General features: G+C 41.5%; 1 protein-coding gene across 1 annotated transcript in view; it reads left to right on the forward strand.

The window, feature by feature from the left end:
* Nucleotides 1-20,731, forward strand: part of vldlr (very low density lipoprotein receptor) — a 65,130-nt gene that overhangs the window by 23,629 nt on the left and 20,770 nt on the right. Inside the window, exons 4-10 of the mRNA XM_063463952.1 lie at nt 5,171-5,293; nt 6,838-7,046; nt 12,065-12,227; nt 14,510-14,632; nt 15,816-15,938; nt 18,183-18,302; nt 19,213-19,338. Of these exons, the coding sequence (XP_063320022.1) occupies nt 5,171-5,293; nt 6,838-7,046; nt 12,065-12,227; nt 14,510-14,632; nt 15,816-15,938; nt 18,183-18,302; nt 19,213-19,338 (987 nt within the window). The remainder of the gene's footprint in view (nt 1-5,170; nt 5,294-6,837; nt 7,047-12,064; nt 12,228-14,509; nt 14,633-15,815; nt 15,939-18,182; nt 18,303-19,212; nt 19,339-20,731) is intronic.

Genomic DNA, 20,731 nt, shown 5'->3' on the forward strand with positions numbered 1-20,731 from the left:
GCTGGTTCGAACACCTGTTGGGAAGCTTGTTACTTATAGTAACACAGCATGCTGTGGTGACACCATTAAATATAATTTGACTTCAGCTGAATCTTGTCAGCTCCACACGCCAACGCAGGTTTGAGGTGCAAGAAAAGGAGAATATGGTGACTGTAAATGACAGCAGGATGCAGCAGTCGAAAGACTCAGTAAGTTATTTTTCCCCTTACTGTTTTTCTTTCACTGTATTTATCCTCGGCCTGTTTAGTTTTGGCCTAAATAAAAGCAAACGCATAAGTGATGTCATCTTAAAGGCTTTGTTACACTTTGATTTTGTTATTTAGTAAAATAATTCAGTTGAACTTTGTTTTTTGCCCATAAAATGATTCGGGGGACTTCATATTTTAGTGCTGGTAATGAATTTGTACCAGATGTATACAAATGCCCGTAACAATGTATTGGATTGGACCACAAGTGGAAAAAGTAGTGTTAGGTCACCAATTTTTAAAAGTATCAATACTCAACAATGTAAACAGTAAATGCTGACATTGGACATTATTTTACTGTTAATACAAGAGCATGAAACCCCATTAGGGGCTCCAAAGGACACGAAGGGACAGTCAGGCAAAACGCTAAAATAATGGGGGCGCAAACAAGGTTAGTGAGCTGCAGGTTAAGAGTATTTGGGAGTGCTTTCAGAACTCAACCGCTCCTGTCAAAAAGAAGCTCTCATTATAAACTTGTGCATATGTAAAAAGTGTCTGTCTGTCCATCCACTAGCTTGGTTACAAAATGCAATTACAAATGCAACATACGCAGCACATACGTAGGCCAGCAAGCAAATGTTAGAGGTCTGTATTGCAACATTATCAAGGTTTGAGCATGCTACACAGAACAATGGAATAGAAAATATTTATGAATGGGAACTTGTATATAACTGGTGTTTAAAAATTCACATTCATAGATATTATAATCTGTGGAAAGAGGCGTTGTTTGTGTATTTATGAACTTTAACTGACGAGTTGTTAGAAAAGCTTGAAGTGGTGAGACTCTCTACTGAGGTAACACATTTGAGGAGAATAACCCCAGGATAAACAGGAATGTTGGCAGGTGTGAGTATGGCCCGGTGGGGTGGGGGAGCCACATTCCCAAGTTTAAGAACAAAGTAACTTTCAGTTGCCATTTACTTAATCTCCCCCCCCCCCCCCCCCCCCTCATTTTTTTTTTTAATTTTTATTTTTTTCTTTCTCCCCTGATTGAAATCATGAAACTCATCTAAGTGTTTTTCTCTGAAATCAGCTTGAGCTTTTGTAGGGTTTATGCTCTACAAACGCTTGTAGTGCGTGTCTCACTTTTCACTTGTCTCGGTCAACTGAAGGTCTTGAACAGGATACCAGTTTGCAGTCTGTGTGAGAGAAGTTCCAGTCATAACTACAGTGGTGTACGTGCCAGTCAACACTGCTACTGTAGCAGTTATCTCTGTACTGTTTGACCAGCTGTTGCTCATGACTTTACAGCAGGGAACAGAGTGACGTCCGTCTGAGTGGCTACATGCCTATTTCTCCTTCACATTTGCATGAAGGACTTTTGTACTGCGGTTGCATTTCTGGAAGTTATTTCCAGTTTATTTCCCTGTACAAACACAACTGAGACCTCTTGGTAAACAGAACTTGCAGAACAGGCTTAGTTTCACTATGTGGATCTTGGCAGGATTCTTCCATGTTTGCTTTGTCTCAAGTGTCAGTTTTTATGTGGCTAATGAAAGAAATTTAAATTGGTGTAAACTCGAGGCTTGGAAAGTGTTCATGAGTGGAAGTATCATTAAATAAGATTAATAATTTAAAGCTTGCTTCATTTAAACAGTGTTAACATGTGTTTAATCTTGTGGTATAATTGATATACCAGTCTCAATTTCATTTCTGAGTCTATGTAATTGGTCACTGGGAGCACTTATCAGTGTATTGAGAGGGGAAACTGCATGTGTATGTTAGCGCAGAGGGGCTCCGAGCTACGTTCAAGATCAGTAAAGACAAATGGACGACACAGAGCTGCCATTTGGTCTTTGATTTAATCACAGAATTAAGTCAAAGATTAAGCCAACAGGTGTATTGTTGTTGAGTGTACATGAGTGTTTCAGTTTTCAAGAATTTTCTTTCCTCAGAAGATTCCATAAAAAGTCCAGTTGGATTCAAAACAAGAGTTTGATTTTTCATAGTTCAGACTTTACAGAGTCAATAAAATATGAAGAATTTTCAGGCAATGGTAATGGAGGTTTTACCTGGAGGCAGTCATTTGCCACAAAGGTTGGAAGGAAGGGTCCAACTGGAGTTTGTTTCAAAGCCAGCTTCACTGTGGAAACATCACTAGTTTATATAGACATAAATTATTTATTTATTTTTATTTCTAGTCTAAAGGGAGATGAATGAGCCTTTGTAAGCCCCTATGAAGGCCTCCTTAGGCAAAAATGTTAATGAAAAATGTTAATGTCATTTGTTGTGAAACTACCAGAATCTTAAAATACCGTGATACACATTTTGTTCAGCTCAATTGTAGTTTGTTGGAATTTACCAACTGCTAACTCCAATTTGACTTCAGTCACTTCATTTTTGTATACCTTGCTAGTATCTGGTTGGATAGGGATGGGAATAGAGAAGCAGTTCTCTACAAGAACTAGTTCCCAGTGGCACAAGTAGTTCAATTTCTTGGTCTTGTTAAGCTGGGCATACACTGCGATTTATGGCCCATTTTGAGCCGATTTTTCAGTCTTGCGACCGTTTTGGGGATCGGCCCGAGTTTCACCTGCATCGTGTAGTATATGTGGGATAACGAGAAGCGATTAACACCTCACGACCAGCTCCCGATCATCAATCGCTTGGTCGTAAGAAAATCAAACCTGTTTGAAATCCTGTCGGCCGTCGTGAGGGTGTCAACACAGCCTCTCACACTGCGCACGCGCAAACACAGAAATGAAAGTGAAAAGACGGAGCAGCACGGCAGTGCAGCGTGTGATCTGGACACAAGCGATGAAAGCACAACTTGTAGAACTTTCGCAAGCTCATCCGAGCCTTTTCGATGTGGCCTCCCAAAATTATCAGGACCGCAACACTGCTGCTCAATCACAGCTGCCTGATCAATGTTTTTCATTAGCAATTTAGCAAAGTTGATGGTGGTGGTGTGAGTGTCTGTGTGTCACTCACACAGAGCGAGAGACAGACTTTGTGTTATAACCTTCATGTTATGGACGCACAGTGTGAGCACTCAGGTCGCATCAGAGCATCGGGCCATATAGTGTGAGACCCTGCATCGTGAATTAGGAACTTCTAACCCCTGCGAGTCGATCGTACAGTTTGAGCAGGAGCTGAATAATGCGACTGAAAAAAAAAAATCAGAGTGTGTGCCCAGCTTTAGTTGGCTTGCCAATTCTGCTTATTGGTTCCACTTCCACCACAATCAGACACATGAATTGAAATCAGCTAAGGGGGAAAATAATGGCACAGTTTGTAGCATGGACGAGAGCGTGGTGCATCCAGGACAGAAACAGCTGCGTTATTCTGCTAACACAATTTCAGCTCTTTGCAAGCATCTGCACGGCCAGCCAGCATGCTAAAGTTAAGCTAGTCAAGAAACAGAGTGATATTAAAACTGAGTGAATGCTAACCCCAGCCCAGCAGCCACATTCTGAACTTAAACAGGTAACACAATCCCAGCATATCAGCAGTTTCTGAAAGGCTCAGGTCAGCCTGTCTGGCACCAACAAGCATGCCACATTCAACATTCAAATTCAATGAAATGACCTTCATTCTGATGCAGACATCAAACCAACCTGCTCAATTACTTTGTGTGCGCGTGCAGTGTACAGACTATGCAGAAACTTGTACTAAACTGATTAATGGCTGAACTGGAACTTTTCACCCCGTATTCTTAAGAGTGAAGAGGAGACTGCAAAATCAACTAGTCAGTGATGGGGATAAGTGTTAGTGCGCACACTGGCTTCTGTGCACTGTCATTATACAGTGTGCAGCTGAGAGACCAAACTGGGTTCAGAATTATGTCAGTATATCACCTGTCTGGCTTATCACCCAAACTACAATTCTCATAGTCAATAATTCATACATCTGTGGGAGTCACTCTTCTATTCACCTTCATCTGCTGCTCCACCGAGCAGCTCTTATCACTGCACAGCCAGTTTTATGTGCATGCTGCTTATCTCCAGTGTGAGATGAAGGGATAAGAAGCAAACTTGATCTTGAAGCTGAAATTTTATGGAAGATAGTATTGTTAGGGGAATATGTACCCTGGGGGAGGAAAAAGGGGCTTCCTAATAATTCGGTAGACTTCTGAGTCTCATTTCTGCAGATGGAATTTAACTATGTTTCTGGCCATAAAGGGGATCGTATTGTATTAGTAGCTGGCTTTTAAAATAATCAAGAAAGTTGACAATGCTAAAACCAAACCCAAGACAATGGAAAAGATGATGTACATTCTGACAGATTAACCGGGAAAATATTTGCACCATAAACATGAAAGGAATCTCAACACTGTTGTATAAATACGATTTTGCTGCATCAAAGCTGTTGCTGTTCCAGCAAAATGGATTATGTAGCAGCTTGCAGTTGTATGGTTCTTGAGGTGTTGTGAACATCTGACTTTGTTTTCAGTCGCACCTCAGTGCAGCATAACTTTGCCCTGAGCCCTCCATCTCTCACAGAATGTCAGTTACTGTCATTGGAGCTGCCATGAATGAACCTGAAAGGTAACGGAGTTGCTGCAGCCTTTAGATGATACTGTTTTTGTTCATCACGTAAACATGATGTGCAACGTTTCCTAAACCCATGTAAAGGAGTTTTACATTCTTACCTCTGCTTGCAAAAGCACACAGACAGTTGAGCCGTCTCTGCTTAAATTGGTCCTTTTTAATATCCAGGTAGAATACATCATTCATTGGAACAGCACCAGCAGTCAGCTGGATGCTTAGTGGTACATTTTGGCCTTTTTAGTGACTGCAGCAGAACGCCAAACATCTCTGCTGTTCTGTCTTTACATTCGATTTCCTGTGTTGGTGCTAAAGGGAGAAAACATGTAATTTACAAAACACAAAATATGTTAAACATTTAAAAAAGTGTGTGTGTGTGTGTGTGTGTGTGTGTGTGTGTGTGACGGAACATGAAAATATCTTTTTCTTTCCATACAGACATGAGGACATGCCGGATGAATGAGTTTAGCTGTGGCGCCGGCTCCACCCAGTGTATCCCAGTCTTCTGGAAATGTGACGGTGAGAAGGACTGCGACAGCGGCGAGGACGAGGTCAACTGTGGTAGGTGGACGCTGTTTGGCTTGGAGTGCACATGACTTCAATTGATTTCAAAAACTGGCTATTCATTTCTAAATTCATTTTAAGTGATGAGGCTATTGTTCAGTGTTCTTGAAATCCTTTGGGATTTAAAATATTCCCAGGTTGCCATCAAACACTCGTCGTGTAGTTTGTCGCGGCTAAGCAGTGACATCTTCATTTCTCATGTTTGCTGTTCATTGATGAGCACCGTGATGCTGGGAGCTGCAGAAATGCTGCCATGGACTTAATGAATTGAGACAATCACTGTGAAGCCATTTGAAGTCTCCTTTAGAGCTGCAGCTGAGCAGTTTTCTTTGCCATCTCATTAATATCACAAGTGCACATAAGTTCTTGGTGTGTTTAAGTGTTTCAGAAGTGTTCAAAGTACTGCTTATTACTTGTAACATTTGGTTTCCAGCTTTTATTGAAGTACTAAAACTGCTTCTAATCGCTGGCATCAGTTTGCCTCCTCCAGCTGTTTATCCTAAATTCTTGCATAAACACACTAACGGCTTTTCCTGCACAGCCCGGTCTGAACGATAACATAATCTGACAGTGAAGCACCCTGTAGACATTTTGATTTTTAATTAGGGCAAATGATTACTTCGCATACACATTAATATGGCTTGCATACTTTTAAGCCATATCTTGGAAGATTTTAATAATTGGCTTTCCACATTTGTGCTGAGTGAATGACTTTCTCATGTTGTCTAAAAGGTGCCAATTTTGAGCATTAGCACTAATGTGTGACACTAGACATATATCATTGTTTAAATACTGCTTAGTATCAGCTTTGAAGCAGCTGAAAACACTCATAGATGCTCAGCTACGGTTAATTGTTTGTTCCTGTTGAGTCTGCACCCGTTGTCCTTGAACTGTGTGCTGAGATTTACTGCAGCGTAGGGTGCTCAGGCGGTGACCTTTTTTTAAAGTGAGCTGCCACAATACAGTGTAAATCAAAATCTTGCAACCTCAATGTCTCGCACATTCTTGGAGCTTCCAGTTACTTCCAGTCGCTGCACTAAACTAATACTGGTGTTATTAGAGAAAGCAGAAAGGTGCACACATGATGGGTTTTGCTGTTGAGGTTTTAAAAATGGCTGCGAACTGGTCATCAAGCTGGACTTGTAAACACAAAATGCAGTATTTTAAATATTGAATATTTTGGATGGAAGTCATTAACAGGCACACAGCAAGTTGTTGACTCAGTTCTGCCCTGTGTGAACTTGTCAGGACTTGGTCTGTGTGTGTTCATGTGATAGAAATGTTTTGCTCCAGCTGAAGCGTGGCATTGTGCTTGTTAATCTGAGACATGTCCTCTGCTGCTTGTCCAGGGAAACCAAATAAGGCTGAGGCTTGAAACTTATTAAGTTTAGCTTATTGTTTTTAAGCTGTAATAACAGTAAACAGAGGTCATAAATAAATTCTAGCTTTAAAAAAATGTCTTATTACTGTTACTGCATTAAAAATTCTGTGCTGTCAGTCCTTTCACAGCACACTCACATTTTTCCCATAACCCTCTCCAGGAAACATCACATGTGCCCCAAATGAGTTTACATGTGCCAGTGGACGCTGCATCTCCCGGAACTTTGTGTGTAATAGCGAGGATGACTGCGGCGATGGCTCGGATGAGGTGGAGTGCGCGCCGTCCTCCTGCGGGCCCAGTGAGTTCCAGTGTGGAAACTCTTCATGCATCCCGGCTAGCTGGGTGTGTGACGATGACGTTGACTGCCAGGTAAGAAAGAATACCACACACTAATTTGCAACACGCACTCTGACACAATTCTTAACCGAATATGGTCCTTGTGACCCAGCCTGTTTCAGTTATTTATTAATGGGAGCAGATGATTAGTCTGAGTAAAGTATGGTAGCATGTCAGGAAAGTGTTTTGGTGTTATGCTGATTCAAACTAAACAACCCATGTAGGATAAAATCCTTATGGTGTTCTGATCAGTAAACCTGAGTTTTGACCAGTGTAGATTTTTAGCACTTATTTGCTTAATCTCACAAACCTGCTGTCAAAACTTGCCTTTTACTTACTATGAGAATGTGTTGAACCCAGACCAATGTTTGTTTTTAGGACCCAAATTTATTAAATCTAATGAATACAACCCAGCTGCAACCTCCAGGGCCAAAACATTAAGCCGACACAGATGTGCCAAAAGCGGTTTCCAGAATCTCGTGTTCTTTAAAACTGGATTTTAGAATAGAATTGGCTGCTGTGTGATGATCTGTCCAAGAGTTTGTGATGAAGTTGTGTTTAGACTGAAATTCTAGTGTTAGTATCTTGAACTAATTAGAATTACAAGATACTGGTGATACCTCAGTGGTACAGTACCACTGTGACATCGCCAGTAGCATCACTGCTGGGCAGCAAAGGAGGTTGATGTGGTGCTATACACACTCTGTAATACACAACGTGTGGCTCAAACACTTGATATAATTGACACTATTTTTGACCATAGTTGGTCACTGACAACATCCATCAGCACAACCATATTATGACCCCAGCTTGCTGTTCAACTGCCACAGTGCACGCCACCCTCTGATCTAAGAATGGTTATTTCTGGTACCAAACAAACTACCATGACAGCAACCGAAATACTACAGATGTAGTGCCAAAATGTGGAGTTGAAATCCAGTGGGTGATGTCACCGTTTAACGTCGGTCTTTAAAACGGTTGTATGGACAAAAACGGAGAAATGAATGCTGGCTCTTCAGTGGGAGCAGTAGAGGTGAGGAGAGGGATGAGGGGGATGTCGGCTGCAGACAACGAGTGCACCAATCCAGAAACTGCAAACTCGCTGAGTTAACTGGTCACAGGGCTCCTCCTGTGTCAGCATTATACACACCCACACACAAGCTGGAGGGGAGATGCATCTGCCACATGTCAGATGACACAAATCTGATCTTGCACTTTATTCTGGAGGACCATTTTGACTTGGCTAGAGAACACTAAATGCCAGAACTGAAATCTGACTCAGAGGAGGCACTGAATAATGCCAAACTCCATGAAATGGATGGACATGACAAATCATTTTACATCAAGATATTAAAAAGAGAACCTTTGTCAGGGTTGCAGTAGGAATACTGTCTTAATTTGAGGATTTGAGGCAGACTGCCAATCAATGGTCCGATATTTAACACCCCCACCATAGTAGTTATTAACTGATACTTACAATACGTATTCATGAAGAGGTATTAAATCATTTTCTGCTCTTGTAATACTTGACCCTTTATATGCATAGTTAACTCAAACTTTAGTCTACCCTTAAAATACTGATGTTCTTCACTTGATGAATAAAAGCTTAAGCTCACTCTTTCCTTTTTATGAGGAAACTCATTTTTGTACATGAATACAATCTGGTCTCTTCTAAATCAGTCTTTTCTTTTATAACATAACTTTATTTTAAGATCCTACATTGAATAGGCAAAATCTGTGACGGAGACATGCTGAGTTAAAACTCGGGTTTCCTGACTCTGGCTTTGCATCTTCACTTTGTCTTCAGGTGTTTTTGTTGAGCCTTATGTATCTGCAGTAGTTCAGATAAGTGAATGGAAATCAGTTAATTGAAATGCATGTGGGAAATCCAATGCAGGTGTACAGCAAAGATGCACAAGTTCACTCCCTCATTTCCTAAATGGGTGTAGCCTCACTGTAAAGAAAGCAGTATGACATCCCTAGGCGCGCACATCCATGCACACCAGTTTTGCAAGCTTAATTTCCTCGTACCACCCAGCAGCCACTGACCTGCCTCATATATACACACACACACACACACACACACACACACACACACACACACACACACACACACACACACACACACACACACTGCAGAACCAGTTCTACTGAGTCAACAATATGCTGCGTACTCATTAATTGGCTGTGTTTATCACCGGACACAAACACTCACACCCACAAATATTTAAAGGGCTGTGTTCAGTGGGAATGTCGTTATTGTTCCCTCTCTGCTCCTCACACCCCGCCTTCCCTGTGTCAGTATTACGGAGCAGCAGACACATGCGTTCTCACACTCCATTAATCTGCTCCCATGTGAGTCGGTGACTTTGTGAGATGATGAAAGTGTGAGAAACTCCTTCCTGCTGCTTCTCTTGATCCTGTTCTGGTCTGTTTGGCAGAGATTAATTCTAATTAATGAGCTAATCATCAGAGATCTGAGTGCTAAATGCTTCTGGCTATGTCATCTGTGACCTGTATGCCCCCTCCACTTCCAGATCATATGTAAATCTGTGTGAGAGGAACTGTGTATGTGTCTGGGCTCTGTCCTTCAGTGGCTGATGGTGCAAAACTTGGTTTAAAAGTTTTAAAATGTCTCATTAGAATTATAAAATCCACAAATGGCCTTTAACATGCAGCTTGACAAAGACTTCTCATACACTGAAGCCAGACCCTAGTAAATAAGTTTGTATTAAAGTATTACATAACAGATGTGCTTGTTTTAACTTGTTTCACAGCTGGTTTAATAAAGGACTCGTTTGCTTTTTAGTCAGACGTATTTCAGATTAGTGACTTAAACCTCAGTTTCACACTTTAATATGAAATAAGCTACTGATGGCCAGAGAACTGTTTGTGTTTTTGTTTTTTTGTTTGTTTGTTTGTTTGTTTGTTTGTTTGTTTTTTTTTTAAAAACACACCTGTCATTGCCAGGAACATCATCAGTAGCCTAGACAAGCAAACGGCTGGCCAGTCAGCTTGCCTGATGGGTGAACTGAGTCTGAGCCATCAGCTCTCCCTGCCAGGTTTACTAGCTTTAAGTTAGACACTCACAATTTTGTTGAGTCGGGAGTTTGCCAACAATAAAACTTTAGGATGATGCACTCAATTTTGCAGAGAAGCAACATTAACTAGAGTTAACTAGTTAACTCTTTAGTTAAAGAGTTAACTAGTTAACTCTTTAACTAAAGTTCAGAAATGTTGTATTTATGAATGGTGAAGGGAGGCAGTCTGTGCCTTCAGATTATTCCTGTCTTCTGGAATAATGTAAAGAAACCTTCCCCCTCAGCTCCATCATTCACAGCTGTTGATGCTCCAGGATGCCTCAGTGAAATTACTTTATGGAGGCTTCGTCAGTCGGCATCATTTTAAAAATAAATAAAATATTGTCAACATGAGTTGCTCGTGTGTGGCAAACGGTGTTGTTACACCTGGCTTGGCAAATCTTTTCTGTCTGCTTGGATCAGCTGGAGGGACTTAATGTTGCTGTGCAAATTGGGAGTTTCTCTGTCAGGCAGCTGGTGATGCTGTGATTAATTGAAAAGGTTGCACAACAGCTTTGTTAGATTTGTTAGCCTATTAACTTTTTTTCCTCTGACAGTCTCAAGTCCCCAAAAACCTCCTGAATTATGATTTTTGCCCGACTGGATGAATGGTTCCCACAGGTGGTCTCTGTAGCTTTCAAAAGACGGTCCCAGAGCAGAGTCTGACACCACTACAATGATGCTTTGTTCAACCAACACCTCAGACCTTTAAATTATGTAAAAGTACTGCAGAGTTGCACATTTAAAAAGCTGGAACCATTAAATTTCAGCTTTTCTTTGTATAATTTACATGTAATTTTGGTCAGCACTCTTCATTTCCAGGGGATTTATTCAAAAGCTTCAATTCTTAATGAAAGCTGCAGATTGAAAGTGTAAAACTGACTAAATTATATATGCTAAATCAAAGAACTCCAAGGCACTCGTTTCAAATAAAATTTGAAGTGCTTTTATTCTCATGGCATGGCCGTGCTTAACTTTAAACTCAACACTATTCAACAGACAAGTCTTCCAAACCCTTCCAAAGACCACGTCAAATGAAGCGGTTTGAATTCAGGAATTTGTGGGGTTTTGTTTTTGTGTTGTGTGTGTGTGTGTGTGTGTGTGTGTGTGTGTGTGTGTGTGTGTGTGTGTGTGTTTTTTTTTTTTTTTTTTTTTTTTTTTTTTTTTTTAAAACAGTGATTTAAATTGTGTAGTGTATTTTTGATAACTAGCACTGACCAAGAAGACAAATGTACATGTTTACTTTTTGCTCCTGCTGGCAGTCTTTAACCTGATGGTCACATAAGGTCAAACACTTTATTATAAAACCTGTTTTCCATTGTAACTGGTATTTACTTTTACTTGATATGGCAGGCTCCCTTCCAGAAAATTGCTAGAAGAGGCAGGTAAATGGCGCACAGAAAATTTAGCAAGCTGAATATTTGCTGAAATAAACAATGCAAAACACTTTAACACCATTTAACCAATCAGGAGGTCCTGTAATATGATCGTGTCAGTTTCTCTGTAAAGTAAATGAGTATCAGCTCTTGCGGTGCCCTAAAAGTAAGTAAGTAAAGTTTATTTATATAGCACCTTTCACAGACATATGTCACAAAGTGCTTTACAAGGTAAAAACATAATACAGTCATAAAATACATCATAAAAACCCTGGTCTAATTAAAAGCTTTTTGAAATAAAAATGTCTTTAGCTGCTTTTTGAAGGTCTCCACTGAGTCCAAACCCTGTAGAAATGGGGGAAGTGCATTCCAGTCTGGGTGCAACAGCTTGGAAAGCTCGGTCCCCTCGGGTTTTAAAACGAGTGTGGGGGACCACTAAAAGGTTTTGGTTTGATGACCTCAGGTTACGAGTGGAGGTATGTGTACGAATTAAATCAGCAATGTGGGGGGGGGGGGGGCTGTCTCTGTAATGCTCTAAAAGTTAAAACTAGAATTTTAAAATGGAATTTTAAAAAGTCACCTTGTGTCCTAACAGGACCAATCAGATGAGTCTCCATCCCGCTGTGGTCGACACCCAACACCCCCAGCCAAGTGCTCGCCCAGCGAGATGCAGTGTCGCTCAGGAGAGTGCATTCACAAGAAGTGGAGGTGTGACGGAGACTCCGACTGCAAGGACGGCAGTGACGAAGCGAACTGTCGTATGTACACACAAGCTTTGCGTGATTCACAATCCCAAATAATCTTTAGCTGATACTGGACAGTAAGCTGTGGTTTATCCTCTTTCTGAAACAAGCAGTTTGGGCTCCTTTCCAGCTCCATTTGATCCAGTGTTGTTCTGATGGGTAGCCTTTCCCAACAGGCAGCAGGTGGAGCTTCTGTTCGCACATAAAGTGAAATGGTCACAACGATTATCACCCACCATTTTGGCAGCACTTGGCATAGAGCCACTACTCCTCCACATTGAAAGGAGGCAGTTCAGGTGCTTGACATCTTACTAGGATGCCTTCTGGATACCTCCTAGTTGAGTAGCTTTGGGCGCGTCTTACAGGGGAAACAGTCCTGAGACAGACCCAGGACACATTGGAGAGAGTGTCTCTCGGCTGGCTTAGGAATGCCTTCGTAGTCCTCTGAGGGGAGGTTCAAGGTTCTTTATTCATCACATGCATAGTTATACAAGTATAACACACAGTGAAATGTAACCTGACACGCTCCTCGACTTGTGCAAAAGGGGGGAGAGAGGAAGATTATTATATATTATATACATTAGGTGAATGTGCAGTAGTAGCATTGTATGCAGCAAGCAGGTGAATTCTGTACATTAAGTGAATTAAATAAGAAGAGACAATCTGAACATTTTACAAAATAGACAATATGAACATATTTAAAATTAAAGGAATTTGAAATGTACATTGTGCCGGTGGGTTTAGAGTGTCTAGAAGAGTCCTGTCTCAGTCACTTATGGATGATGTGAGAGCGAGCGTGCGTGTGTTAGGGGCTGGATGGTTTGGGGATAGAAGCGCCTCTTGAGTCTCTGTCCTTGCCCGGATGATGCAGAACCTTCTACCGGATTGCAGAAGTTGGAACAGTTTGTTGCCAGGATGCGACGGGTCCTTCAGTATCTGCGCTGCTCTAGTCCGGCATCTCCTCGTGTAGGTGTCCTGAAGCGCGGGGAGAACAATCCTGCAGCAGCGTTCTGCTGTACGGATCACTCTCTGAAGAGCTTTTTGGTCCTTAACACAGCTGTTCCCAAACCAGGATGTCATGTTCTGTGTGAGGATGCTCTCCACAGCGCCTGTATAGAAAATCCTGAGGATCTCTGGAGAGACCCTGAACTTCCTCAGTTGTCGTAGGTGGTACAGGCGCTGCCTAGCCTTTTTGGTCTGGACCTGAATGTGGGCAGACCATGTCAGGTCTGAGGAGATGTGGACACCGAGATACTTGAAGGACTGCACCCTCTCCACTGGAGCTCCATTGATGATAATGGGCTTGTAGTCTCTGTGCTGACTCCTTCTGAAGTCCACCACCAGCTCCTTGGTCTTGCCAACGTTCAGCTGGAGGTGGTTGTCCTGGCACCATGATGCCAGATTCTTCACTTCATCCATGTAGGCCGCCTCATCGTTGTTGGAGATAGCACCCAACACCACTGTGTCGTCAGCAAACTTCACAATGGTGTTGGAGCCGTGGGTGGCCACACAGTCTGAAGTGTAGAGGGAGTAGAGCAGTGGCGAGAGGACACATCCCTGTGGTGCTCCTGTGTTGATGGTGATGCTGTTAGACGCATCTACCCACCCACCCAGTGAGGAAGTCCAACACCCATGCCCAGGTCTGGGCATCTCTGCTCAGATCGCTGCCCTCTGTTAGCCAAATGCAGAAAGTGGATGCACACTTGGATATAGCCTCAAACAGCTGTTCTAACAAAAGTGCTGAGTATCAATTTCTACAGAACAGATTAGCAGTATTGCTTCTGTAGAAAACTTGGCTTTCACTTGTTTTCATTTCGTCTGTATCAAAGGAAAATGTTTGTTATAAACTGGCTTAAATTATTTCAGTGTTAAAGAGGTTTAATAAAACAAACCCTCCAGCTATGGGTGCTACACTCCTACGTTTCTTTCATTAATTACCTGATAATTTCTCTTCGTTGCCTATCAGTCCGATGCTCTCCACTTTAATCCATGCTGTGATTAGGATTCAGTAAAAAACCAAGATGTCAGTCATCTGCACATTTTTAATTGGCCTGTATTTTTCTTTTTACTTCCAAGAGCTTTCGTGGCTGATAGTTTAATATGGTGCTCATGAATACAAACATAATTATCTAGTGATGTTTTTCTTCACTCATCTTTGAGTGAACAGCTATCACAAATTGGCTGAACTCAAACAAACTTGGGTATTTTAAATGGTTCACTGAATATTCACAAATGTTTAGTGTTTAAAAAGTAGTCCATGTCAGCACATGTGTAACTCATGTTTGTGTCCTTGGCAGCTGTTCGCACCTGTGGGTCGGATCAGTTCAAATGTGACGATGGAAACTGCATCCTGGGCAGCAGACAGTGTAATGGCCTCAGAGACTGTGCAGACGGATCAGACGAGGCAAACTGTAGAAACAGTAAGTGTTGCATGTTGGTGTGAATGTTCACAAACTTATCGCCTGAGTGCATTATCAGGATGTGGGTTTTTTTTTTTTGTTTGTTTGTTTTTTTGTTGTTGTTATTGCGGGGCGGGGGGCTCCTTGTTTCTTCAAAGGAAAGCTGTCACTCTCGAGATTTGTGGCCGTTTCATTTTTGTGTCCTAATCTAGAAGATGTATATTCGGTGGAAAAACAAACACCCAGTTATCTTGTTTTGCTGATTTTGCTCCAGTGTAGTTTTAGAAACTTATGTGATTACATTTGTTTTGTAATATCTACTCTGACAGATGGAAAATTAATGAATATTTAGCAACTTCAGCTTTTTAAAGGCATTGTTCGAGGCCACCTTCTGTCCTGTGTATACTGCTACAGCGCTGAATGCTTATTTTAAACAAGTCTAGTTTTAAACCATGAGGTCGGTGCATATAATCCCTGTGAGACGTGTGTCTGAGAGCAGCTGTCCTGTAAAATGGGTCAGGCACACACCTTTGGCTTTGAGCTTAGAAGCTCTGCCCACATGTGCTTTTCCAGGCTTTTTAGGGGCAGATAATGAGAAGAAAGTTGGCTTAAAGGGGGAGGAGTTAAGTTTCACACAGGATAGACTGAGGGCCTACAACAAGCCCTAAAGCGGTTTACGAAGTACAACCTTCCGTAGTTGTATGGACCTCCTTTTGCCTTTAGAACTGCCTTTAATATTTAATTGTATGGATTTTAGGTTTTACTGAGATTTTGTTCCATGTTAACATGATGGCATCAAATAGTTGAAGTCTTTACTTCACCACATCCCAAAGGTGCTCTTCTGGTTTGAGGTGTGGTGATGCTAGAAGCCGTTTGAGTTCACTGTACTCAAACCATCTCCAGTGTCACAAATTTTTATGTTCAAAAACCAGTTTGAGCTTTGACATGGTGCATTGTCCTGTTGGAAGCAGCCATCTGATGAGTTCATTGTAGACCTAAAGGGATGGAGTAGCGATACACACGCAGCCTGTGATGTTTAAACAATGCTCAGTTGGTACTAAGGAGCCCAGAGTGTGCCCAGACAATATCCCCTACATCATCGCGCAACCACAACTAGCCTGAACTCCCTGCTTTCATGTTTTAATTCTGACCCTAACATCCAAATGTTGAATGAGGTTATTCTTCTTCCTCCTCCTCCCTGCAGTGACTCAGTGTAATGGTCCAGAGAAGTTCAAGTGTCGCAGCGGGGAGTGCATAGAGATGAGCAAAGTGTGCAACAAGGTCAGAGACTGTCCCGACTGGAGCGATGAACCGATCAAGGAATGCAGTAAGTGTTCATTTTTATTTTTTAAATTAAAAAATTTAACTGAATTCATCCACGACTGATTTTTTTTTCAAGTCTGGATCATTCCCCTATTAGGTCACAGACTCCCCCCCCCCCCCCCCCCCCCCCCCTCAGAACAGTTCAGAACAGCATGAACATCTCAGTGGTTGTTTGCGTTTTCTCGTTTTCATATTTCCCTGATAATCTGCAAATCTAAACAATGCTGTTAATTTCAGGTGCAGTCATCCCAGAGTCTTGTATAATGTGAAAATGTCACTGCTCGTAAACGTCTTCTGATATTTTCCCAGTTGAGACTTCCAAACGTCAGTGATGTAAAGTAGTCAAACGTCTAAACTGGAGTTTCCAGAAAGCTGATTTTGACATGGATGCGTCACTGCAATGAAAAGATGAAATGTGTTCAGGAGATGATTTGCTTTTCAGTGAGTTCAGATGTCTTTTCCCGCGGGCCTGAAAGTATCCGGGAGAGTTTTTCAGGCAATGACATTCCTTCCTCTGTGCTACACATGGATTTATGCTGATAATATATGTGGATTTTTTACGTAAATCAGTCCATGAATCTTTCATGCGTCCTACAGTTCAGGTCTAAATAATTCTCTTTCATGGATCAAACAACTCAACCAAAAGTGACTATCAGGCTTTCCACAATCAGAATACTAAATATATGAATTCGGCTGCAGCTCAAACAGATGAAAAGATCTGCAAATAATATAAAAAGAAATCTACAATCACTCATGAAGAAACCTTGACAAATTTGCATGACAATTCATAACTATTTATGTAAGAATGTTAGATTGTTGTACAGAACTAGTGTATATTGTCAAAATGCATATTGGGGTACATAAAACTTATTCTTGGTGGCCAAACAAGTTTTCAGAGTGCTGAAATGAAAAGCAATGGTGGGTTTTTAAAAAAACCTGATCTGTCATCCTAAACCCCCCCCCCCCCCCCCCCCCCCCCCCCCAGAAATGACTAACAGCTGTAGCTTGAGCACATGAAAGGATGTTCGCCTGTGGCTCATTAAGCCTTACACCTTAATAAATCACACTGTATATGCTTAATGATGGTAAATTTCAGCCATCTCTGTACTGACGCTCTCTGCCCACAGACAAACTAAAGCACCGTGAACTGAAGTTTACGCCAGCTTCTTCTAAGCTGATGCCATGCTGAGGGGTTTTCTTCAGTTTGTCATGCATTTGGTTCATTTTTCTCCTATTTCAGTCTCAGGAGGTTTTTAGATACTTAGAGATTTGCTCTGACCACCCAGAACATGCACATGTGCTTACTGTTGTGATTGCAGGGTTCTGGGAGATCAGTCTCTCCCTGCTGTTTGGTTTATTCTCGTAACAATTACAGTTGTGCATTTTAAGATTTCAACAAGCGCACTAATTACAAACATGGTCTTTGTGCTGTAAGTACAGCCTTTGACTTTTTGCTGATGTAAATGATGGTCAGCCAAGTGCATGTTAAAGGAGGTTAATCCTGACAAGGATAGCAGTTGTTGGTTCTTGTTGCTGCCTGTTGCTTTCATACACACGCTTGATGTATAAAGAACAAGATGAGGACAATGCCAGAAAGCCAGATTCCTTTAATACAAGAGGATGAAATTGCAGTTTTGTTTTAAACCAGATTTAAAGGCAATTGGGCCACACCTGTTTACCCATCCTTCATTATGGCACTGTGATGCTCCAAAGACCTCAACACAACACTGGTTCGTGCCTTTTAGTTAACACTACATAAAAAGGCACAAGTGTCTTAACAAACATTGCTCTGAAAAATGAGTAAAAAAGCAGTTGGTGTCCAAAGAACCTTTAAAAGACATTGAAAAGCTTTGAGAATAACTAGTGTCTCTCCTTGGAAGCAAAATATTAAAAATTAGGAATGGCTGAACTCGTCATCACTCTGATTTTCCAATTGGTTGCTTATCTTCTGGCTACCTTACACAGTACATTGCTTCACATCCACACGGGTTACTGATGCACATTTTTAGCCTATTTGGTTTTAAATTGTATTTTTCTTGAACGTTATGGGGCATTTCCATATTGTGTTCTGCCCTCTGAGTCTACTAACAAACACCAATTCATGATATTCAAACCTCTTGTGGTTTGAAGATCTTTCAGTGGATACAATCCTTGCTTAGCTTTGACTCAGACTTCTCGCAAACCACCTTATCGTAACCTTTTAGATCTAATTGGACACACAACTACAGAGCTGTTTCCTGTGTTCCAGATTTTAACGAGTGTCTCCTGAACAACGGTGGCTGCTCGCACATCTGCAAAGACATGGTGATTGGCTACGAGTGTGACTGCACGCCTGGGCTCCAGCTTATAGACCACAAGACCTGCGGCGGTATGCGATCTCTACATTACAGCTTGGTGAAGAATGCTAAAAGATAAAATTTTAAATCAGTTTTGACAACACTGCAGTATTTAGCGTTGGGAAACTATTACTCAACACGGGATGAATGCATTTTTCTAAAAGGGTTCAAAAGTGTGAGACCATGTCTGAATGTACACAAGTATAGGCATCCATCCAAAAACCAAACAACTTTAATACACTGAATTCAATCTAAAACCTTTAAGACTCAAGGAAAATTTAATTATGCTTGCCCTCAAATATCTAACCACAGGGGTGGGTCAGATGGGCTGGTGGTGTTGTGCACTTCTGGCCTCTGAAGGGTTTGGCGTGTAATGTGATTGGGCGTGTTGTAATCTGTTTTTCTAAAAGCAGAAATCCTCTTGGTTACGTTTAGGAGGCACTGATCTGTCACAGTTCTGTTATTGAGCCAATCTTGGCCTCAAACGCTGCTTTGGATATTTGGTAAACGTGTATAATCCCGTCTGTATGAACCCCACTGGTTCCACAGAGGCGTTTAATCTACTCCAGGATGTAGAATGATCACTAAACTCTGGAAAACGTTTGATAAATTTACATCTAATTCTGATGAGAGCAGCTCGTCGAGTGTTCTGGCAAAACATCAGCAGCAATTAAAGCAAGTTTTAATTTGCATTTTGTGTATTCGAGGCTCAAATCACTTTACAATCTCATGCAGTAGGAATCCCAGGAACATTTTATTTTTTGAAAAGCAAGATAAATTTTCATCAATACACATGGACTATACAGCTGTTGAGCCCCCATAGAAAGATTTGATTATTCAAACTGAGGCATTTAGCAGATTTGATAGATTAAACATGCCACATACCAGCTGTTCTTTCTTCACACACTCCTCATGATTCGCTTTTCTGCTCCTCTTCTGCAGATATCGATGAGTGCATGAACCCCGGCATTTGCAGTCAGATCTGCATCAACCTGAAGGGAGGGTACAAGTGTGAATGCCACAACGGCTATCAGATGGATCCGACCACCGGCGTCTGCAAGGCTGTTGGTGAGTTAGCAGCTGGGCGAACTTAAAAAAAATTTCACCTCAACATTTTGATCATATTGTAGTCTGTATTGTTGGTTCTGCCACTGTCTGGGTCCCGATCTCTGGATAATACGGTGTTTTGCATCCCTCGAGCTAAACAAAAATTTGGTGTCTCGTAAAGTATTGTGGAAATGGGTCTCTTCTCCTGGTAAGTAGTAATAGTCTGAGCTGACCCCTCAGATCCTGCAGGAATAGTCCTGAGCAATGCAAACTTGAGCTCTTTTGAAAGATTTTGGTGAAATATCATCTTCATGGCAGAAAAGACATTTCAGGATATATTCATGTACTGGGGGGTGGAGTCACTTTGATGCTCACATGTGTAACTGTTCATAAATGGATACGTCTGTCCAGTACAGACCCAAAAACCTGGATTTGTCCATCGTGATCCAAAATTGAGCCTCACTTACACCTACTTTTCACAAACGGCTGCATCCAGTGTGTCTGAGCTGCAGTGGCTTTGGATGACACTGAACCCTTACAGATTGCTGATGTGACTGAACTGGCAGCTTCATGTCTGATCAGGGTTATGACCTTTGGTGTGCGTATGATTTGCTGCCAGACAGAAAAACATCTAGTGATTCACACTCAGTGTCTGAAGACTGTGTGGGAGAAAATTGTAGGCGCTGCATTTGGTTTGTCATCGCTTATAACCAGCAGCTTTGAGCTTTTAGTTGACTAACTGCTTCAGATACATCGAGGTAAGAGTCCTGAAAACACACCCACAGATCTTTTTGTTCTTTTGGGGGGGGGAGTTCACTCAGATTCTGCAGCTCCTTTATTGCCAACAGTAATATATATAGTTTGCAGTCCAAAAGAACTAAGTGATAATAGAGTTCAACCACTATACTGTGGGCTCTCACTCCAAAGCGCAGCAAGTTCACGCCATTGACTCAAAATGGTCCATAATTTGCAGATGCAAAGTGATGATAGTGCCTTTGTATGTCAAATCAGTATTAAACATTTAGGCTTGTTCGCTGCTAAAAAAAAAAACCCCACTTGTTTTAATGTCAGGAGGAGGGACATTTACAGCATATCAAGGTCCACAAGTTGAAATGGTCTGTTTCTCTTTTCTGAAAGGCTTTCAGAGTGGAAGGCAGTGTTTCAACACAGGGCTGTTGTTGGATTGCATTAGTATTAAATGGGTGAAGCTAATTAACTGTAAGCACAGTGGTTTTAATGCAGCTTTCAGCTATGGAAAAAATCCAGCAGAATGACAATTCTGTGAAATAATGGGGAAAATGATGGGTTGGCTCTAGAGCTGGGTGGCGAATTGATTTTAAGGTGTAGATTTTCAAAGCAGGCTTAGGATCACAACATTACCACAGCTGAACTACGTCAGATTTTCATTTGCAAG

This window comes from Pelmatolapia mariae, linkage group LG20, assembly GCF_036321145.2.
Source record: "Pelmatolapia mariae isolate MD_Pm_ZW linkage group LG20, Pm_UMD_F_2, whole genome shotgun sequence".
Classification (NCBI taxonomy): Eukaryota; Metazoa; Chordata; class Actinopteri; order Cichliformes; family Cichlidae; genus Pelmatolapia; species Pelmatolapia mariae.